Source organism: Lepus europaeus, chromosome 6 (assembly GCF_033115175.1).
Source record: "Lepus europaeus isolate LE1 chromosome 6, mLepTim1.pri, whole genome shotgun sequence".
In the NCBI taxonomy this organism is placed as follows: Eukaryota; Metazoa; Chordata; class Mammalia; order Lagomorpha; family Leporidae; genus Lepus; species Lepus europaeus.
In genome coordinates, this window is record NC_084832.1 from 16,880,542 (window position 1) to 16,901,467 (window position 20,926).

Consider the following 20,926-nt stretch of genomic DNA (forward strand, 5'->3'; position numbering starts at 1 on the left):
TGTTATGGCCTGCACCCACATGAGAGACCCAGAAGAAGCTCCTGGCTCCTGGCTTTGGATTGGAGCAGCTCCAGCCATTGAATCCAATTGGGGAGTGAATCAGTGGATGGAAGACCTCCTTCCCTCCCTCCCTCCCTGCCTCCCTGCCTCTCCTATTTCTGTGTAACTCTGACTTTCAAATATATAAATAAATCTTTAAAAATAAAAGGTATCCAGTATTTTCTATCCTTTAAAAAAATAAAGATTATACATTTTGAAAATATTTTATTTATTTATTTGAGAGGTTGAATTACAGACAGCAAGAGGGAGAGACAGAGAGAAAGGTCTTTATCCACTGGTTCATTCCCCAAATGCCCACAACAGACACAGCCGGGCCAATCTGAAGCCAAGAGTCAGGAGCTTCTTCCGGGTCTCCCACGTGGGTGCAGGGGCCCAAGGACTTGGGCCATCTTCTGCTTTCCCAGGCCATAGCAGACAGCTGGATCGGAAGAGGTGCAGCCAAGACTAGAACCAGCAACCATATGGGATGCCAGTGCCACAGGCGGAGGATTAACCTACTGTGCCATGGTGCTGGCCCCTATAATCTTTATGTTACAATTTATCCACTGTAGTTTTCATTTAACTATATAAGGAAATATCACTTCCTCTATGAAAATTCCCATGGCCTATCCAAATCATCCAGAGAGAATTATTATTTTGGCAGACTGTGATCACATTTCGAAAACAAAACGTTCCAGTTTAAAAGCTGGTTGTAAAGATTCTTTTTCCCCCATAAGAGAAGTAATGCCTCCTAACTGGGATGTTCCCAACTCTCACCTTCCTCCAAATTCATCTACTATGCTGCTGCCAGACCAGTCTTTCTAAAAAGTATTCTGACCAAAAATTCTGCACTATTTGCATATCACTGGCTAGATTCAATCTGAATCCCTTCAGGTCTAAAGCAAACAACACCCTTCAGTAGCAGGCTCCATTATCTACCATTCCCCCACTTTTCACTTTATAGCCACATAACAAAATGGGCTGACTCTACTTCCCTTAACATATTACGGTTCTCATACCTCATACCCCTTTACATTTGTTTCAAGAAACATCCTTCCTTACCTGTCCACCTAGAAAACTCCAAATCATCCTTAAAGATGTTGCCCTCAAATGCTAGCTCCCTTGTGAAGCCTTACTTTACTTCAGAGTGTATGTGCGAGTGTGTGTGTGTATATGTGTTGGGAGGGGGGAGGGGGGCCCGGCAGGGAAGCTCCTTCTATGGGTTCTGCTTCCTTTGCATTCCCCAGTCACAACTACATGCCATCGCTTTGCAAAACCCCTATCTCAAGACATTAGCATTTGCAGTTTCCCTGTCTCTCACAAATCTGATCTCCCATCACCAATCAAAAGCAAGTGTAAGAGCAGAATTGCCATTTCTTCTATATATCACCTAGAACAATACTTTGCTTAATATCGTTGAATGAATTTCTCTTATTTAAATGTATTATGATTCATCAGAATATAATCTAAGATACCTAACAAAAATTATCAAATAAAACTGAGATAATCAACAATTCATAGACACTAACATCTGAATTCATAGATCATTGGCTTTTTTTGCAGTATATCAACTCTATTTTGAGCCACAGATCAACTGTTTTCCTTTGCCACATGGTCTATAAAAAAAAAAGAAAATAATGCTCAAAGATTTATTATTTACTTGGAAGGCATAGTTACAGAGAGGCAGAGGCAGAAAGGTCTTCCTTCCACTGGTTCACTCCCCAAATGGCCACAATAGCCACAGCTGGGCCAATCTAAAGCCAGGAGTCAGGAGCCTCCTCTAGGTCTCCCAGGCAGGTGTAGGGTCCAAAGACTTGGGTCATCCTTTACTGCTTTCCCAGGACATAGCAGAGAGCTGGACCAAAAGTGGAGCAGCTGAGACTCAAACCGGCGCCCATATGGGATGTCAGCACTTCAGGGCTTTAACCCACTACGCCACAGTGCTGGTGCCGAGCATTATTTTCTAAGAGATAATACAACCAAACATCATGCCACTTCCTAATCAGTATTAAGTAACAGATTTCTCCATAGACAAGTATCAATCATAGGTCAGCAAAATAAACAGGAAGGGCAGAGAAAAAGGTGGAATTCTCAACTACATTTTCCCTTGAAGTCAGTATTAAGATCTATTCTAAAATTCTGAGATATATAAAAAAGAAAGTAAAGAAATTTAAGGTGAAGAGTTAAACATATGATGTGGAGACACTCAGAATCAAACCAGATAGCTAGCCCGGGAGTGGTTATTCAGGTTGGAACACTTAAATTATGAAGAATGAGGAAAACCCTAAGATCCAAGCTAGGTGGAGTAGTGTCTGAAGAAACCTCAAGGGAAAACACAATAAGACAAATGGAATCTGGCTACAAAAGGACATGGTAGGAAATTCCCTTCTTAGCAATTCCATAGTCAAGCAAGAACCAATGATTAACAAAACTTTCAATAAAAACACACTGAGCTATAGACCTTAGGCCTTATAAGCACCTCTCTCCAATTACCCTGACCTAAAAGTTAGTTTCATCCCCACAGCCAGACTGAAACAAAAAGCTGATTAATTATATAATACATTTGAACTATGTCTGTAACAAAATCTTCAAGTGAACTAGAAAAGAGGCACAGGCAATATAAGCAAAAATAGACAAATGAGATTACATCAAGCTGAGAAGCTTCTACACTGTAAAAAAAACATGCAACAAAGTGAAGAGGCAACTGACAGAATGGGAGAAAGTATCCACAACCTATGCAACTGATAAAGGATTAATATCCAAGATCTATAAAGAGTTCAGGAAATATAACAATGACAAAACAATTCAGTTAAGAAGTAGGCAAAGGATATTAACAAATTTTTTTTAAAGGATGAAACACAAATGGCTAAGACACATTAAAAAAAAAAAAAAATGATCAGGGGGCCCATGCTGTGGCATAGTACGTTAAGCATGTGTCTGTGGTGCTGACATCCCATATAGGCGTCAGTTCGAGTCTAGCTGCTCCACTTTCAATCCAGCTCCCTGCTGATGGCCTGGAAAAGCAGTAAAAGATGACCCAAGTACTTGGGCCCCTGCACCCACGTGGGAGACCAAGAAGAAGCTCCTGGCTCCTGGTTTCAGGTCAGCCCAGCTCTGGCTGTTGTAGCCATTTGGGGAGTGAACCAGTGGATGGAAGACACCTCTCTCTCTCTGCCTAACTCTCTGCCTTTCAAATAAATAAATGAATCTTAAAAAAAAATAAGAATGGAAAAGAATTGTACCTATGAAACACATGACATCTGTTATCTTTATATTAATAAGAACTTTTAAAAGTATATTGAAACCATATGTCTGAGTCCATTCAGTTTGCTGTAACAATACCTTGGACTGGGTAATTTATAAGTAGAAGAAATGTATTTCTCGCAGTTCTGGACACTATGGTGCCAGAAGATTCAGTGACTGATAAAGGCTCTCAGCTTCACAGATGGTGCCTCACTGCTGCATCTTCACATGACCAATGGCAAGGGAATTCACTAAAGCCCTTGTATAAGGACACTAATCCCATTCACAAGGGTGGAGCCCTTGTGATTTAATCACTTCCAAAAGTATCAGCTTTTTTTAATATTATTATGGTGTTAAGTGCCAATGCATGAATTTTGGGAGAGACACCAAAAGTCAGAACATAGCACCAAGTTTGCTCAATTTTAATGGACATCATCTTTGTTTGAACTGTGAAAGTATAAATATTGTGATGGAGTCCTTGCTAAAAGAATTTCAAATTGAAAAATAAATTTATGCAAAAATCAGCTCAGAGTCAATTTCAGGCAGCCATTTTAAAAGCATTCATTGCTTGTCTACTTCATGTTAAACATTTAAGTACAGAGATAAAAGGTCCCTTCCATAAAGCTTATATTCGAAAAGGAACAGTCAAGAAAATAAATGAAGTATTTCAGATATTGTCATTACATGTAGTGTAGGGAACCAGACCGGAGGAACCGTGCCCCTAAGATGGCGCCGACTCCCTGCTTCCGGGTTCTTCCTCATCTCAGGGAGTTCCCGCTCTTGCTCGCTCCTTCCCGCCTTAGATTTCCCGCTCTAGCTCGCTCCTTCCCGCCTTGCCACGAGATTGTCCTATCCCCGCGCTTCTAGCCTATCACCTGATTTGTGACGTGTATTGTGCATATAAACCCTTGCTACGCGGGTGTAAGGGAGTTCCTGCCCAGAAGAGATCGAAGCTGGATCTCCTGCTTGCCGAGCAATAAAGGAACCCCGTGCAAAGTGTTCGGTCTCTGTCTCTTGCTGGACGAGGACGGCGCCGAGCAGCTGGTGGCCCGTACGGGGAACTTCCTCTACGTTGCCCGGTAAGTAGAAGGTAAGCGAGGTCAGTCTTACCGTCTGGGCCCCGCGAGTGAGGTATATCTCGTGGTTGGAGGGTGGACGCACCCTAAGATAGCGGACGTGTTTCCCCGCTTTAAACTGAAAGAATAGCAGACTTGTTCCCCCGCTTTAAACTGAAAATAAGATAGCGGACGTGTCTTCCCGCTTTAAACTGAAAATGGGAAATTCATCTAGCCATTCAATGTTGCTTAATCCGTTAAAAGCATTATTGCGTAGCAAAGGGATTAAGGTTTCTAAGACCACACTTGTCAGGTTCCTTGGAAGTGTTGATTTCTTTGCGCCGTGGCTCACCCACGAGGGCCAAATAACTCTTGAGTCTTGGGAGAAATTAGGAAAGGATCTCCGGCGCACAGTTAACGATCCCCAGGAACCCGATATCGACCCCGTTGTTCTCCCCTTATGGGAACTACTGCGGGCGTGCCTCCAAGAGGAGAGGTCGGTGGGAGCGGACCGCCCGACTCTTACGGCGGTTCGCGAGGCTCTCGAGGAAGTTCGTTCTCAGAGCTCGGACGGCGCCCGGGACCTCATACAATTTAAGGACACGGGATGCCAGACTTCCTCACTGGCCTCAGGCTCCGAATGTGGCTCCGCCTCCTCTGAGTCTGAGGGGGAAGGGGACGGCGATCCTAAATCCCCGCCTCCTACGTATGCGCAGCTGCGGCAAAAGTTAAAAGATGCCTGTTTACGCCCTCTAGTGCCTACGGCTCCTCCTATCGATGTCGTGCCCGCCCATCAGATTAAAGACGCAGCGCCTCCTACTGGCGGTCATGTAGGCGTGCCTCAGCCCCATCTAACACCCGTGCCGCCATGGCCATTAAACGTCCCAAATGTGCCACCTTTTTCAGGCAGACAGTTTCATCAACAAGCCTGGAAACAGTTGCGAACTGGCGCTCCCGCTGCCCCCGCTCAGGCTTACCCTGTTTTGGCTTTGGGCACGCGAGAGGCCCGGCACGAACCATTGGACATGACAGTATTAAAACAACTTAAGGCTGCGGTCCATGACTATGGACCCACAGCCCCATTCACATTGTCACTCCTTGAATCAGTCGGCCAGTCCATTTTAACACCTAGCGACTGGACCCAATTGGCTCGGGCCTGTTTAAGTCCAGGCGGCTTTCTTTTGTGGCAATCTATGAATACAGAGTGCTGTCATGACCAGACAGATGAAAATGCTGAGGACGGCCACCCTACGTGGAATGCTGATATGCTTTTAGGGCGTGGACCTTATCAGGCTGACCAGACCCAATTCCCTAGACAAGTATACAGGCAAATTTCCAACTGTGCCCAACGTGCGTGGAGGCAGGCGTCCAATCCAAGTGACTCAGCTAGCCACCTCACCAAGATCGTTCAGGGCACGGCCGAACCCTTCGCTGATTTTGTCGCTCGCATACTTGAGGCTGCGTCGCGTATTTTCCCTTCCGAGGTTGACGTTCAGCCACTGGTCAAACAAATTATTTTTGAGCAGGCTAATAAAGAGTGCAAAAACATTCTTCGACAATATAGACATAAATCTCTGGACTCCTGGTTAAAATACTGCAGAGATACCGGTGGGCCACTTACTAATGCGGGCCTAGCTGCGATGCTGGCAAAAGTCAAAGAAAACAGTCCAAAATCTAAATCGACCCGACCCCCCATATCTTCAGGACTTTGCTTCCAATGTCATCAACCGGGTCACAGAAAACGCGATTGCCCCAATCTCAGCCATGGGTATTCCACGGCACAGCCTTCAGGCATAGAGCCTTGTCGCCGTTGCCGCAAGGGCCCTCATAGGGCAGAGGTATGCCGTTCTGCTTTCGATATCGATGGCAACCCACTTACAGGTAGCGCCCAGGGGCCAAAAAACGGCCAGAGGGGGCTCCCCAACCCAGCGAGGAGCCCCCAAAATCAAATCTACTCTCAGGTTCCACCTCCCGTGTCTGCGCTACACCCAGTGCACCCTCAGCCCGTGCCACTCACGGGTCCGCAGGCCTGGACCTCCGCGCCACCTCCCCTCTCCTCTTAACTCCGGAGATGGGGGTACAATTAGTGGAGAGCGACTGCTCCGGTCCTCTGCCCCCGGATTCGGTTGGATTAGTGTTGGGTCGGTCCTCCGCCGCCCTCCGAGGGCTAGCTGTGATCCCCGGGGTAGTTGACTCTGATTTCACTGGTAAAGTAAAGATCATGGTTCAGGCCCCTCAGGGACCTTTAGTAATCAATCCTGGAGACCGTATCGCACAAATGTTATTACTGCCCAGTCTTCACTCTTTAATCCCAGCTAAAAACCACGTTCGCGGCGCTGGTAACTTTGGGTCCTCTGGCATTAATTTTACCGGCTTACATATGCTTTTAAATGAACGTCCCACTTTAGTGTTGCAGATTAATGGCAAGGACATTAAGGGACTTTTAGACACAGGAGCCGACAAATCCATTATAGCAACAAAGGACTGGCCTAGTACATGGCCTACAAATGTGGCGGAACAAACCTTGCAAGGACTTGGTTTTGCTCATTTCCCAAAAATCAGTGCAGCCTTGTTGTCATGGCAGGATAGCGAGGGTCATAGAGGACAGTTTTCTCCATTCATTTTACCTCTACCCATTTCCCTTTGGGGGAGAGACGTCCTGGCCGAAATGGATGTTGCTTTGGTCACCACTTCCCCTGCAGTACGATCTATGCTACAAAATATGGGTTACGTCCCAGGCAAGGGACTCGGTGTCCAGCTCCAGGGCCACCCTTCCCCCATTGAACCAAAACAAAGACCAAGTAAAGTTGGCCTGGGTTTTTCCTAGGGGTCACTGTTTCGCCTCCTAAACCAGTGGAGCCTTTACCCATCTCGTGGCTAACGGACGTACCCGTCTGGGTTCCACAGTGGCCCCTATCTCAGGAGAAACTGGAGGCAGTCAACACTCTGGTCTTGGAGCAGGTCAACGCTGGTCATTTGATCCCATCCACCTCTCCATGGAATACGCCTATTTTTGCCATCCGCAAAAAATTAGGTCAATGGAGACTCTTACATGATCTTAGGGCAGTCAACGCACAGATGCAGCCTATGGGCCCTGTGCAACGTGGTCTTCCTCTGCTTTCGGCACTTCCCAACCAATGGCCTGTTATTGTAATAGATCTTAAGGATTGTTTCTTTTCCATTCCATTGGACAAAAAGGATACCCCACGTTTTGCTTTTACTGTCCCCACCCAGAACCAGGAACAACCGGACAAGCGTTGGGAGTGGACAGTCTTGCCTCAGGGTATGACTAATAGCCCCACCATGTGTCAAGTCTATGTAGCCCAAGTACTAAAACCTCTTAGAGACCGATATTCCGACTGCAGGTGCCTACATTATATGGACGACCTACTGTGTGCAGCCCCCACAGCAGAGAGGCTCCTGGCCTTATACAGTACACTCCAACAAGTGCTGGAAGGGGCAGGGCTGCATATTGCACCTAATAAGGTGCAATTGTCGTCTGTAGTTTCTTATCTTGGGGCTATAGTCGCCCCTACTCAAATTAGACCTCAAAAAATTCAAATAAAAATCAATGCTATCTCCACTCTAAATGACTTACAAAAACTTTTAGGGGATATCAATTGGATTAGGCACTACCTTAACATTCCTAATGCTGCATTGCAGCCCCTCTTTAATATACTTAAAGGAGACCCGGATCTTGCTTCCCCCCGAACCTTCACCTCTGAGGCCAAACAAGCACTGTCAATTGTCAACGATGCCCTTAGTAAAGCTGCCCTAAAACGTTGGGACCCTGCGGGAGACCTTACTCTTTGGGTCCTCGACACCCTTAAACAGCCCACCGCGGTCCTATGGCAGGATGGGCCTCTCCTCTGGATCCATCCCTCAATGTCATCTACTAGATCTATTAGTTACTATCCCGTGGCAGTGGCGGAGATAACTCTCCTAGCCATTCAGAGGGCTATCCAACATTTTGGACGCGAACCATCCACCATTGTTGTCCCCTATTCCATGGAACAGGTACGTGTGCTAATCGCTTGTACTGATGCTTGGGCGGTTTTAGTCTGCTCCACTTCCGCAACTATTACAAACAGAACACCCTCTGATCCTTTGCTAACCTTTGTTCAGTCTCACCCAGTTATTTTTCCAAAGTCCACATCCCAAAAGCCCTTACAGGGAGCCCCAGTAGTGTATACCGACGGTTCTAAAACAGGAGTCGGTGCATATGTTGTTTCAGGATCTGTGCCAAAAACATTCCAATTCGCTACTAACTCCCCCCAGGTAACTGAACTTCTTATAGTTAACCAAGTCTTCTCTGATTTCCCCGGACCTGTCAATATTGTGTCTGATTCACGCTATGTGGTTAATTCTGTGTCTATCCTTGAGGCCGCAGGACTAGTCAATTCTTCATCCTCCGTAGCGACAGTTTTCCTCACCCTGCAAAAATCTATTTGGAATCGGTCTGCTCCTTTCTTTATTACTCATATTAGAGCTCATTCTTCCTTACCTGGACCCATGACCACAGGCAATGCTATAGCTGATCAAGCCACACGCCCCATTTGGATACTCCAATTTTCTTCCCCAGAAGAGCAGGCTATCCAGTTTCATTCAGAGTTCCATGTAAACGCAAAAACCCTTGCCGCCAAATTCGGTCTTTCTCGTGCTGCCGCTCGCGATATTGTTCGCCATTGTGCCGCATGCCCTACTTTAACCCCTGTGCCTTCGGTGGGGGTTAATCCCCGAGGATTACTACCAGGACATATCTGGCAGATGGATGTCACCCACATATCCGAGTTTGGGACCTTAAAGTATGTTCATGTGTCAGTTGACACCTGTTCCCAAGTAATTTTTGCTTCTCTGGAGACGGGTGAGCGTACCACCCATGTCATTAATCACTGCCTTGCTGCATGGGCAGCCTGGGGCAAACCAAAAACTTTAAAAACAGATAATGGTCCTACATACACAAGTAAATCATTCCAAGATTTCTGCACCCGTATGCAGGTACAACATAAAACTGAAATCCCTTATAACCCTCAGGGACAGGCCATAATTAAAAGGGCTCATCGAACCCTCAAGGCTTTTCTCTTAAAACAAAAGGAGGGAATTGCCACGGGCAAAACCCCTCGAATGCGCCTCTCCCTTGCACTGTTTACTATAAACTTTTTGAATTTGACAGATCATTCTATGTCCCCCGCTGAGAGACACATGTTAAAGGAGCCATCTTCACGAGGCTATGTCCGTTGGAAAGATGTCCTCACGGGAAAGTGGTACGGCCCGGATCCGGTATTATGCTGGAACCGAGGCGCGGTCTGTGTCTTCCCACAGGAATCTGGAAGAGAACCTCTCTGGATACCGGAAAGATTGGTCAGAAAAACAGCCCCGCCGCCACAAGATACACCTCTATCACCTACGGACGACATCTCCCCCGAGATAACCGAGATTACCACGCTCTCACAGGACGACAAATTGCAACAAAACAACGAGACGTGAGATGCACCCCTTCCGCTTCTTCATACTGGCAGCGGCTTTGCTCCCTGGCTCTTATGCGGGCTTTAACTCCAACCCCACTGCTTTACTGCAGAACGTAGGCAACCCTTGCGACTGCAAGGGGGGGACCAGCAACACCGTACTGCAGCGTACTCACATCGCCACAGCTGATTGTGGGGACAAAACTGCATATCTGCCCCTCCAGGGGATCCCCGGCCTACCACGCGGCTACATATGTGTGCCCAAACCCCGCGTTTCTGATCCCCATAGCAAAAACCACTCCTGTCCTTGCTTGACCTTTCAAGAATCCATGCACAGCTCTTGCGATTCCTCATACTTCCAATGCACTTCTGGCGGTCAGTCGTACTATGCCACCCAGTTACAAAGTACTCGCAGGTCCTCTAGTCCTGACCATTTGCCACAGGTAGTCCATTCATCCCCCTACCTCTCAGCCCCCTGTGTTGGTACGCCTGGACAGTGGGCGTGCTGGCGCACTACGGCACCCGTGCATATCTCTGATGGCGGAGGCCCACAGGACCAGCTCCGCCACCAACAGCTAACAAAGCGTTGGAAAACCCTCTTTTCTCCTTCTCCTTTGCTGTATCACCCCTTGGTCAGGCCTCGACCTCATTCTGTGGCCCTTGATCCACAAACTCAGGATATTCTTGAGGCTACTCACAGGGCATTAAATCTAACCGCCCCCAGCTTGGCTCAGGATTGTTGGTTGTGCTTGGCCCTAGGGACACCTTACCCGCTAGCGATTCCTGTCTTAAATTCTTCCCTTCTTAATCTTACCACTGACAATTGTTCTGCCACTCCTCCTTTCCCTGTACAAGTATCTTCTCCTCTGAATGCCTCCTGCATTACTACCAATTTGAACTCTACAGACGCTGTTCCAGTAGGAATTTCCCTGTCACTATGCAACTACGAAGTACTAACCGTCAGTCCGTCTCAAAGATGTGCTCCCCCTGGCCACGTGCTGGTTTGCGGATCTCATGCCTACTCCGCGCTTCCCTTTAATTGGACTGGGATCTGTGCTCTTGCCATCATTCCCCCAGACATAGAGATCATTCCGGGAGACCAGCCGATCCCCATACCCGCCTTGGATACCTGGCCTGTTCGTACAAAGCGAGCGGTCCACATGGTACCCTTGTTAGTAGGCCTTGGCATCGCTACCGCCGTGGGTACTGGTACGGCGGGATTAGGAGTTTCCTTGGATAAGTATACCAAACTTGCACATCAAATGATTAGTGACATGGAAGCCGTAGGTCAGTCCCTCCAGGAAATTCAAGATCAAATAGACTCCCTCGCAGAAGTGGTCCTGCAAAATAGGCGTGGCCTGGATCTTTTAACCGTGGAGAAGGGAGGTGTCTGTCTTGCTTTACAGGAACGCTGCTGTTTCTACACCAACAAGTCTGGAGTGGTCCGAGATCGAGTAAAAAAAAAAAAAAAAAAAAAAAAAAAAAAAAAAAAAATTACAAGAATCCCTAGAAAAAAGACGCAAAGAACTATATGAAAACCCGCTCTGGAGCGCCTGGAACGGATTCCTTCCTTACCTTCTCCCTTTCCTGGGACCGTTAATATCTCTGTTCCTATTGTTGTCCATAGGTCCCTGTGTACTTCGCTGGGTGAGCTCCTTCATCAACAACAAGTTGGAGAGCGTCAGACATCAGTTCCGCGCGGCAGCGTATGCTGCTCTCCATCACCGTGATCCGGATGCATATGCCATGCTGGCTCGCATGACTTATGACCGGGTCCATACCAGCGATTAAAACCCTCGTCCCCCCATCCCTACTCACGCCTCACATATGGACAATGCCTCCATCAGGCACACACCTTCCTCGAGTTGTCTTGTTCCCCCTCTCATTCATTGGGCTGTATCACCCATCCCTGACGGGGAGCGAAAACTGGGTATGCGAGACCAAAGGTACTGCAGCAGGAGTCCACCCGGGGGTTCCGGGGGTCCTGGGAGAGCATATGCATATGCATGCAGGTTCAATTCCCAGCCTGCCCCAGCAAAAGGGAATAAAAACTGATCCCTAACGGAGACATCAGGGGTTGTGGCCAGGCCCTTGAAGTTCCGTAACTAACGGATCACAAGCACGCTGGGTATGCACCTCTACTCTCTGCCTAGTAAATATTCTCCCGGCCCTCATGAGCCAGGGCCGTCGGGGATGTGATTTGTGCAAAAACAAAAGGAGGGAGATGTAGGGAACCAGACCGGAGGAACCGTGCCCCTAAGATGGCGCCGACTCCCTGCTTCCGGGTTCTTCCTCATCTCAGGGAGTTCCCGCTCTTGCTCGCTCCTTCCCGCCTTAGATTTCCCGCTCTAGCTCGCTCCTTCCCGCCTTGCCACGAGATTGTCCTATCCCCGCGCTTCTAGCCTATCACCTGATTTGTGACGTGTATTGTGCATATAAACCCTTGCTACGCGGGTGTAAGGGAGTTCCTGCCCAGAAGAGATCGAAGCTGGATCTCCTGCTTGCCGAGCAATAAAGGAACCCCGTGCAAAGTGTTCGGTCTCTGTCTCTTGCTGGACGAGGACGGCGCCGAGCAATGTAGGAAATACAAGGAGGTGAAGTAAATGTTAATTGAAGCAGAGGGTGATTTGTCAGGAAGGTCTCTCTAAAACATAAAGGCTCATTTGAAAATCTCAGAAAAGATCTTCCCATGTCGCAACAAACAATAAACATGCTTAAAAATGGGCTTGACACTTGGAAGTAAAAGAAGCTGATGTAATGAGAGCCTGGTGATGGAGGGGAGAAGTTGGAGACGTAAATAGTACATGCAATGGGAGACCAGGAAGAAGCATCTGGCTCCTGGCTTCAGATTGGCGCAGCGCCGGCGGTAGCGGCCATTTAGGGAATGAACCAACGGAAGGAAGACCTTTCTCTCTGTCTCTCTCTCTCTCTCACTCTCACTGTCTATAACTACCTGTCAAATTAAAAAAAAAAATAGTATATGCAAGATATGTAACGTTTTGCAGTACTACAGAAGTAATGTGCTAGGGAAAGAACAGAAGAAACAAGGAGATAGAGGCTACCAACTTTAAAATTCTGTATCAACATCAACAAATGACAGTAGAAGGTGGTTTAAGGTGAAAATAGGGTACTCTAAAAGCTCATGGAAATGTCTGTTATAAAAAAAGACAGAAAAGAAAAACACATATGGCTAGTGCTATGACACAACAGGTAAAGCCATGGCCTGAAAAACTGGCATCCCACACGGGCACTCGTTTGTGTCCTGGCTGCTCCTCTTCCAATCCAGCTCTCTGCTATGGCCTGGGAAAGCAGTAGAGGATGGCCCAAATGCTTGGGCCCCTGCACACGCGTGGAAGACCTGGAAGAAGCTCCTGGCTCCTGGTTTTGGATCAGCTCAGCTCTGGCCGTCAACAGCCATTTGAGGAGTGAATCAGCGGATGGAAGACCTTCTCTTTCACTCTCTAACTCTACCTCTACCTCTCAAATAAGTAAATCAATCTTTAAAAAAAAAAATGGAGTTCAAAAATTTTTGCACCAAAACCAAGTAACCTTTTAATTCCATTGTTCTATATATGATTTGTAGGCTGATACAATGATTCAATAAAGAAAGAAGCAGTAACACAGTCTGAATATCCCCCAAAACTCACATGCTGAAATATAATCCCATTGTGGTCACATTAAGAGCAGGATCCTTCTAGGAAGTAATTCAGTCATGAGTTCTCAGGATTAGCACCTTATGAAAAGGCTACAGGGGCCAGCACTGTGGCACAACAGGTAAAGCCGCCGCCTTCAGTGCTGGCATCCCATATGGGCACCAGTTCGAGTCTTGGCTCTTTGTTATGGCCTGGGAAAGCAGTAGAAGATGGCCCAAGTCCTTGAGCCCCTGCACCCGCATAGGAGACCCAGAAGAAGCTCCTGGCTCCTGCCTTTGGATTGGCGCACCTCCAGCCGTTGCAGCCAACTGGGAAGTGAACCAGCAGATGGAAGACCTCTCACTCTCTCTGCCTCTCCTTCTCTCTCCGTGCAAATCTTTCAAGTAAATAATAAATCTTAAAAAAAAAAAAAGAAAGAAAGAAAGAAAAGAAAAGAAAAGAAAAGAAAAGAAAAGAAAAGAAAAGAAAAGAAAAGAAAAGAAAAGGCTACAGGGACAAGGTATTCTTTTTAGCCCCTTTATGCCCTTCTACCTTCTGCCATTTCAGCCATGGCATTCTCCCCTTCTGTCACATAAGACTCACAAGAAGGCCCTCGTTCAACATCAAGTGCACCAGCACCTTGATTAAAGAATTCCTAGCTGGCTGGCGCCGCAGCTCACTAGGCTAATCCTCTGCCTGCAGCACCGGCACCCCAAGTTCTAGTACTGGTTGGGGTGCCGGTTCTGTCCTGGTTGCTCCTCTTCCAGTCCAGCCCTCTGCTGTGGCCCAGGAAGGCAGTGGAAATGGCCCAAGTGCTTAGACCCTGCACCCGCACAGGAGACCAGGAGGAAGCACCTGGCTCCTGGCTTTGGATCAGCACAGCGCGCCAGCCATAGCAGCCATTTGGGGGGTGAACCAACAGAAGGAAGACCTTTCTCCTCTCTGTCTCACTCACTGTCTAACTCTGCCTGTCCAAAAAAAAAAAAAAAAAAAAAAATTCCCAGCTTCTGGAACTATGAAAAATTTATGTTGTTTATAAATTACCATTTTGTGGTATTCTGTTAAAGCAGCACAAAGACACAAGTTTAGAGGCAAAATTTTCAGGAGAGAAAATAGAGCTAGAGATGTTTCATGTACTTCACTAAGAGAAAAGGTAGTGCAGTAAAGTGGACAGCACTTTTCAGCTCTGAAGCACAAAAAATTGGCCGAATTGGATTTAATCAGTGTTACGATACTCCAGGCATACAAAAACCAAAGAATACAGGGGTAAGAAAAGTAAATGATGTTTGCAATGAAGTGACTATGATGATACACCATTTAATCTAATCTAAGAAAGGAGAGAAAAAGAACATGGATGCTTCACAAATCCATGTCTCATATTACCAATTGGTCTAAAAAGGCAAAAGCAAAGGCAAAAGCCATGAGTTTTACACTATGTTTACCTCTCCAAAAGATACAAAGTAAACCTTTGCTGATTGATTAAACAAGCCACTCCCATATTCCAGAACTCCAAGTGAAACGAATGCAACTTTCTAGAGGTATGGAAAGATAAATAAATGTTTGAGTTTTTGAGAACAGGTGACTATGCTCCCATGACGTAACTGTTCAAAATTAATCAAAGAAAGAACATGGTGATAGACATTAAACTTAACCACAATTATTTAGTTTCATATAGGAAAATAAAGCCTAATTACTACAAGGTACTCCATCTCAGAACTTCCCCTATCTCACAGGATGAAAATTATTGCATTTTCAGGTACTCTCAAAAAATGAAACTACTCCAATTAACAGGTACTACTGATACTACTATCTTATTAAAGAATTTAAAGTAATTCTATGTTATCTGTATAGTTTGAATAAATTAAATTCATTCATATTTGCTACTTTATTTACTCTTTATGTCAAGAAATTTTAGAGAAGACAAAGCATGCCTATTTAGTAAGTTAGGTTGAAATAAAAATCATGATTTTAATCCATATAAATTTTCAACTATTCTTTTCCCTGTGGCCAAATTATATGACATAATCAACTCAGTTCAGTGAAATAAAAGAAAAATTGAGGGGCCTGCATTGTGGAAGACCTTTCTGTCTCTCCTTCTGTCTACCTCTCAAATAAATAAAATCTTTAAAAAAAAAAAAAAAAGAGTCCAGACAAGGAAGAAAAAGATATAAAACTATGATAAAAGAAAAAGTTTGGTTCCCAGGCTGTGTTCCTACTTAAATCACTAAACAGAACAAATCATAACAAACAATCAAAATAACTCCTATACCTGTAGCAAGAGCATTCTAACATACATACTGCTAAAGTTTTCTTTCTACTCCAAAAATCCTATTTCTAACCTAGTGCTTTGGACTTCCCTTTCAAAGGCCTTTAAGTAGATGCTAGGCACCAGCTTCTCAACTTACAACCTTAAGGTTTTCCTTCTTTGGATTAGTTAATAGAAAAGTCCAAAAGAAAACAAAAGACAAATATTTTAAAATCAGAGAAAACTGAGCCATCTAAGCTAATTATTGGTAACATTCTTAACCATATGCAACTCTTTCTTTCAAACTCACTCTTACACCCCATTCTTCTTTATTTCTTCTGCCACCAAGCTCCCGGCCTAGCATGCGCACCCTCTGACCAGGATGCCTCCCTGAAAACTAGGAGGTCTGTGAATCCAGACACAGAACATATTTGGAAGACAGGAACTTTGCTAATTCAAAGCAAAGCATCTTAAATCCAACACAAAATCTAGTGTTTAATATAAATAGAAAACTAAATTAACTTCTCCATATAGCTTATTATACCAGTAGTCCTCACCATGTGGTCCCCTGGAATCTTAATTAAATTTTATTTTAAAGGCAGAGAGAGAGAGATCTCTCCCATCCACTGGCTCACTTCCCAAATGCCTTCGATAACCCAGCTGGGCCAGACTGAAGCCAGGACTCAAGTACTTGGGCCACAGGTGGGAGGGACCCAAGCACCTGGGCAATCACCTGTTACCTTGTTTTTTTTTAGAAAAAAATTTTCAGGCACCACCAAGACCTACTGAATCAGAAATTCTGGAAGTGGGACCCAGCACTATGCTTTTAAAAGTCCTCCATGTGAGATTCTGGTGCATACTTTAAATTTGAGAACCACTGCAGTAAACCTGCCAGAAAATCCCCTTCCTGTTAATCACTGCCAGTGGGTAACAACCAAAAAACAAAAACAAAAATGAAACAAAACAAAACAAAAAAAAAACCTAGTTTTCTCAGTTACCAAATGCTTAGACCCACATGATGTTGTAAACAACTTCTGTCTCCAATTGGCACACAAGATGAACCTTCATCAAGCTGTAGGAGCCTCAGTTCCCCCATTAGTAAAGGAGGAATAACACCACATATGGCTATGGGTAAGTGGCTTACAGACAGGCTCCTTTCTTGTCTTCATCACAAGTACCTGGGCCCTGCTACTTTACACAAGCAATGCTCCTAAGAAAGGAATACTCTGAGAAATGTCACCAACACCTTCTTACAGTAAAGCTCTCTAATGAAGTTCTCCTAAGGAAAACACCACAAGAGGGAAAAGAATGTTGAGAGTCTTATAGAATCATAAGCAGAACAACAATTTTTAAAAGGTGATCTATAAGCTAGTGGAAAAAAATGAAAATTATAGAAAAGTGCACCACTGTGACAAGTTTTTTTTAAATAACATTAAGCAGAGCACAAGCAACTCTCTTCAGTGTTCAAACCAAATCATTAATGCTATCACTACAGAATAAATACTACAAAAGGGGGAAAAGGGAGATTAAGAATTAGAAGATGCCAGGGAATAAAATATATGAGCCATATTAATGTGACTAGATATTCTGGGGTGGGGGGCAGCCAAGCTGTCAAATTCTTGGTCCCAGTACTGTCACACTACATCTTTTGAACTGGAGTTCAAAAGCTATATGGTCAATGGTGAGCCAAAAAGAAAAAAAGCCACTGTCCTGAATATGACCTAAAAAGAGGAGAGTATTATTCTTAGCAAATAATAGGCAAAAGACGGTGGGCATTGTGGCACAGTGGGTTAAGCCACTGTTTGTGTGTGTCACCAGCATCCCATATCAAAGAGTGTTAGTTCAAGTCTTGGCTGCTCTGCTTCCAAGTCCAGCTTCCTGCTAATGCACTTGGGAAAGCAGCAGAAAAGGGCCCAAGTACTTGGGACCCTGCCACCCATGTGGAAGAGCACGACAGAGTTCAGGCTCCTGCATTGGGCCTAGCCCAGCCCTGGCTGTTGTAGCCATTTGGGAAGAGAACCAGCAGAAGGAAGATCTCTCTCCCCATCTGTGTGTGTGTGTGTGTGTGTCTCCATCACTCTGCTTTTCAAATAAATAAATCTTTTTAAAAACAAAAGAGTTCAACATTTGGAGAGGATTTTACCATCAACAATTTCTTTTCTTTTCTTTCTTTCTTTTTTTTTTTTTTTTTTTTTTTTTTTTTTTTGGACAGGCAGAGTTACGGAGTGAGAGAGAGAGAGAAAAGTCTTCCTTCCATTAGTTCACCCCCGAAACGGCCAGAGCTGCACGGATCCGAAGCCAGGAGCCAGGTGCTTCTTCCTCATCTCCCAAGCGGGTGCAAGGCCCAAGCACTTGGGCCATCCTCCACTGCCTTCCCGGGCCACAGCAGAGAGCTGGACTGGAAGAGGAGCAACCGAGACAGAACCGGCGCCTCAAATGCGACTAGACCCCGGGGTGCCGGCGCAGGATTAGCCAAGTGCACCATGGCGCCGGCCCCTACCATCAACAATTTCTAACTTTGTTTCCTCACTCCCTGTGAATGGAATATTCGAATGTTTAATTTGACCTCCTTGCCAAGGAGCCCTTTTTATGGGGATGAAAATAGATCAGCGCACGTGACCAATTTGTCATTATACTCGAATATTTCACACAGCAACCAAGACGGGAGCATTGGTCCAACTGGCACAGGCAACTTTAACTCTTCCTCCTCTCTACTTCGGCTCTTCCGTGGGAGAGGCCAACACTCCCGACTACAGGACCCAAGTAAAACGTAAGCTCTCCTAAGTTTGTAAGGGGCCCTTTCTCAGAGAACTCAGAAAAGCAAGGCGAACCTAAGTGGCATGACACCACGTCGGGAGCCCCAAGCCAACCCTAGCTCTAAGTGCACCAGCCTAAGGACCACCACGGGCGACGCAGCCTACGGAAAAGGGATGGTCACTCAGTTCTCTAACAGTCAGCGCCGCCCCACTCCACTTCCACGCACCCACCGCCGCCCCGAACTCCACCAAAGGAACCACCCCTGCAGGCCCTCCTGACCAACGGTGTCCCCGGGCGCCAACCAGGGTCCGCCGGCTGCCCCAGCCTCGGCGTCCCGGTCGCCGCCCCCTCGGACCCCGCTCCTCACCTCAAACTCGCTGTTCCGGCCCCGCGGCCCGCCGCTCCCCTCACCTCTTCCACAGACAAACCCGGAACCGGGTGCCGGCCCCCGCCCAGCAGCGGGCTCAGGCCCAGGCCTGGCCGTGGTCCCCCCCCTCCCTGCCCCACAGCCCGAGCCACCCCGAGTGTAGACGAGGAGGAGGTGCAGCAGGGCCCGGCCCCGGGGTCCACTCCTTCCGCCACGGCAGGGCTGCACTCACCTTCGTACTGCAGGTCCACCAGGACCAGCAGGAAGGGGAACACCGAGCCCAGCCGGCTGGTCACGGAGCCGGGGGCCACCATGGCCGAGGACGCCGAAGGGTGCCGGGCCACCAGCCCGCGCCGGCGCTCAAGCTTCCGCGGCGCCCGCCCGCCGTGCGTTCTCGCTTAGGCCTGAGGCTGCTGGCGCCCGCCGGGGAAGGCAGCGGTGGGCGGGGCCCCGCTGACGCTACGCCCCGCAGCGGCGCCGCCGTCCAATCGCCTTCTTCCTGGCCGCTTTCCTACTGGGCTCGCCTGGGTCGTGGTTCGCGCTGATAGGCTGCGGAGGCCCCCGCCCCGCCCCGTTTCTGATAGGATAACGTGGAAGCTCGAGAGGAGGCTGCGTCCGGCGGTCGTGGAGCTGTCAGCGAGCCCCAAACCGCCGCGGCCGGCGGGAGGGAGGCGGCGGGAGAGTCCGTGAGGCGGCCGCCGAGTCCGCATGCGCAGGCCGCGGAAGCCCTCTGGGGCCGGCCGGTGAGGAAGGCGACGGGAGCGGCTCCGAGGCCCTCCGGTGTGGTGTTTGCACAGGAAGGCGCGGCCGCCGCGTCAGGAATGGGGAGGCCGAGCACCCCCAGGAAGTGGGGAGGGGGGATGAACGCCACCTCCCGCGCGGCGTCCCGGAACAAATACTGACTGAAGAGTAGGCCAGAAACGGCCAGAGGCGCGGCTCGGCCCAGTGGGTGACCTCATGGCGGTTAGGTCAGTCAACCGCAGCGAGCCACGGCAGGTAAGTCACAGTGGCTTGGAAACTGGGGAGCCCCCTCCCCCACCACTCACAATGCCCAGCAAACCAGTGTCCAGAAAAACAGAGCCGTTCCGGAGGAGCCCAAGGAGGCGCCGTGTCTTCAGACGACAAGGGGCCCTTGAGAGTGCAGCCCACGTCGAGGGAGCGAAAACAACTGGAACGGAGCTTGCGTCTTGCGAACGAGACCGAGTTCAGGTTATTGAGCTTGGCATCAGATTTGTTCATGGCCGTTTTCTCTGCACACCAGCCATTTGTTTTAGTTTTATTTTTTTACTTTATTTGAGAGATCTTTAATTGGCTCATCACTCCCCGAATGCCCAGGACAACCAGGACTGGCCAGACCAAAGCTGTGAGTGGCAGACATGAGGCTATTAGACACATCCCTTGCTGCCTCTCAACGTGTGCATTAGCAGGAAACTGGGATGGAAAGCTGAGCCCAGACTTGAACCAGGCACTGCAGTAGGGGTTGTGGGTGTCCCAAGAAGAGTCATAACCACTAAGCCAAATGCCTGCCCTATCAGCAGTGTTTTATATGGACTGAAAATGATTTTTTGTGTTAAGCATTGTCAACCATGTACTAATTTACCAAATACTTTGCCACCTTGGTGCTACTTGAAGCTTTAGAAGAACTCATGAATTAAGACAGCAACAGTGAATTTGTGATTTGCTGAAGATAACTAAGGAAGAAAACAAGATGAATGGTAAATATTCTAAACAAAACTGATATGAAGGAAATGCTTTCTAAGAAGGAAAAGAAAAATGATGAGTTCCTGATTTGTAGCAAGGAAGGCACTATGTGAAGAACAGAGGATTCAAATCTAGAAAACACCATAAATGTTCTGTAAGTTTTCTTCATCTGCTAAGTGGGCTTGATCCTGATAGACTCAAAGGTTTGTTTTGAGGTTTCATGAAGCAAGTAAAAGTTCTTGTAGAGTATTTTACAGGTATTCTATCAGCAGAATAATGAAGAGACTCCTTCAGCAATTCCTTGTGTCTTTCATTGTTGTTGTTCACACTTTTTGAAACCACAAGGCAGAGTGAATGAAAAACTGGCAGACTTCAGTATCCACAGGTAAGCTACTGAAGACATCATACAGATGAGGTACTAT

The 20,926-nt window shown here is 47.1% G+C and overlaps 1 protein-coding gene across 1 annotated transcript in view; it reads right to left on the reverse strand.

The window, feature by feature from the left end:
• The window catches only part of DNAJC3 (DnaJ heat shock protein family (Hsp40) member C3), a 96,432-nt gene extending 77,236 nt beyond the window's left edge, over positions 1-19,196 (reverse strand). The window contains exon 1 of the mRNA XM_062194021.1: positions 19,036-19,196. Coding sequence (XP_062050005.1) covers positions 19,036-19,117 — 82 coding nt within the window. The 5' untranslated portion in view covers positions 19,118-19,196. The remainder of the gene's footprint in view (positions 1-19,035) is intronic.
• Positions 19,197-20,926: the final 1,730 nt, after the last annotated feature.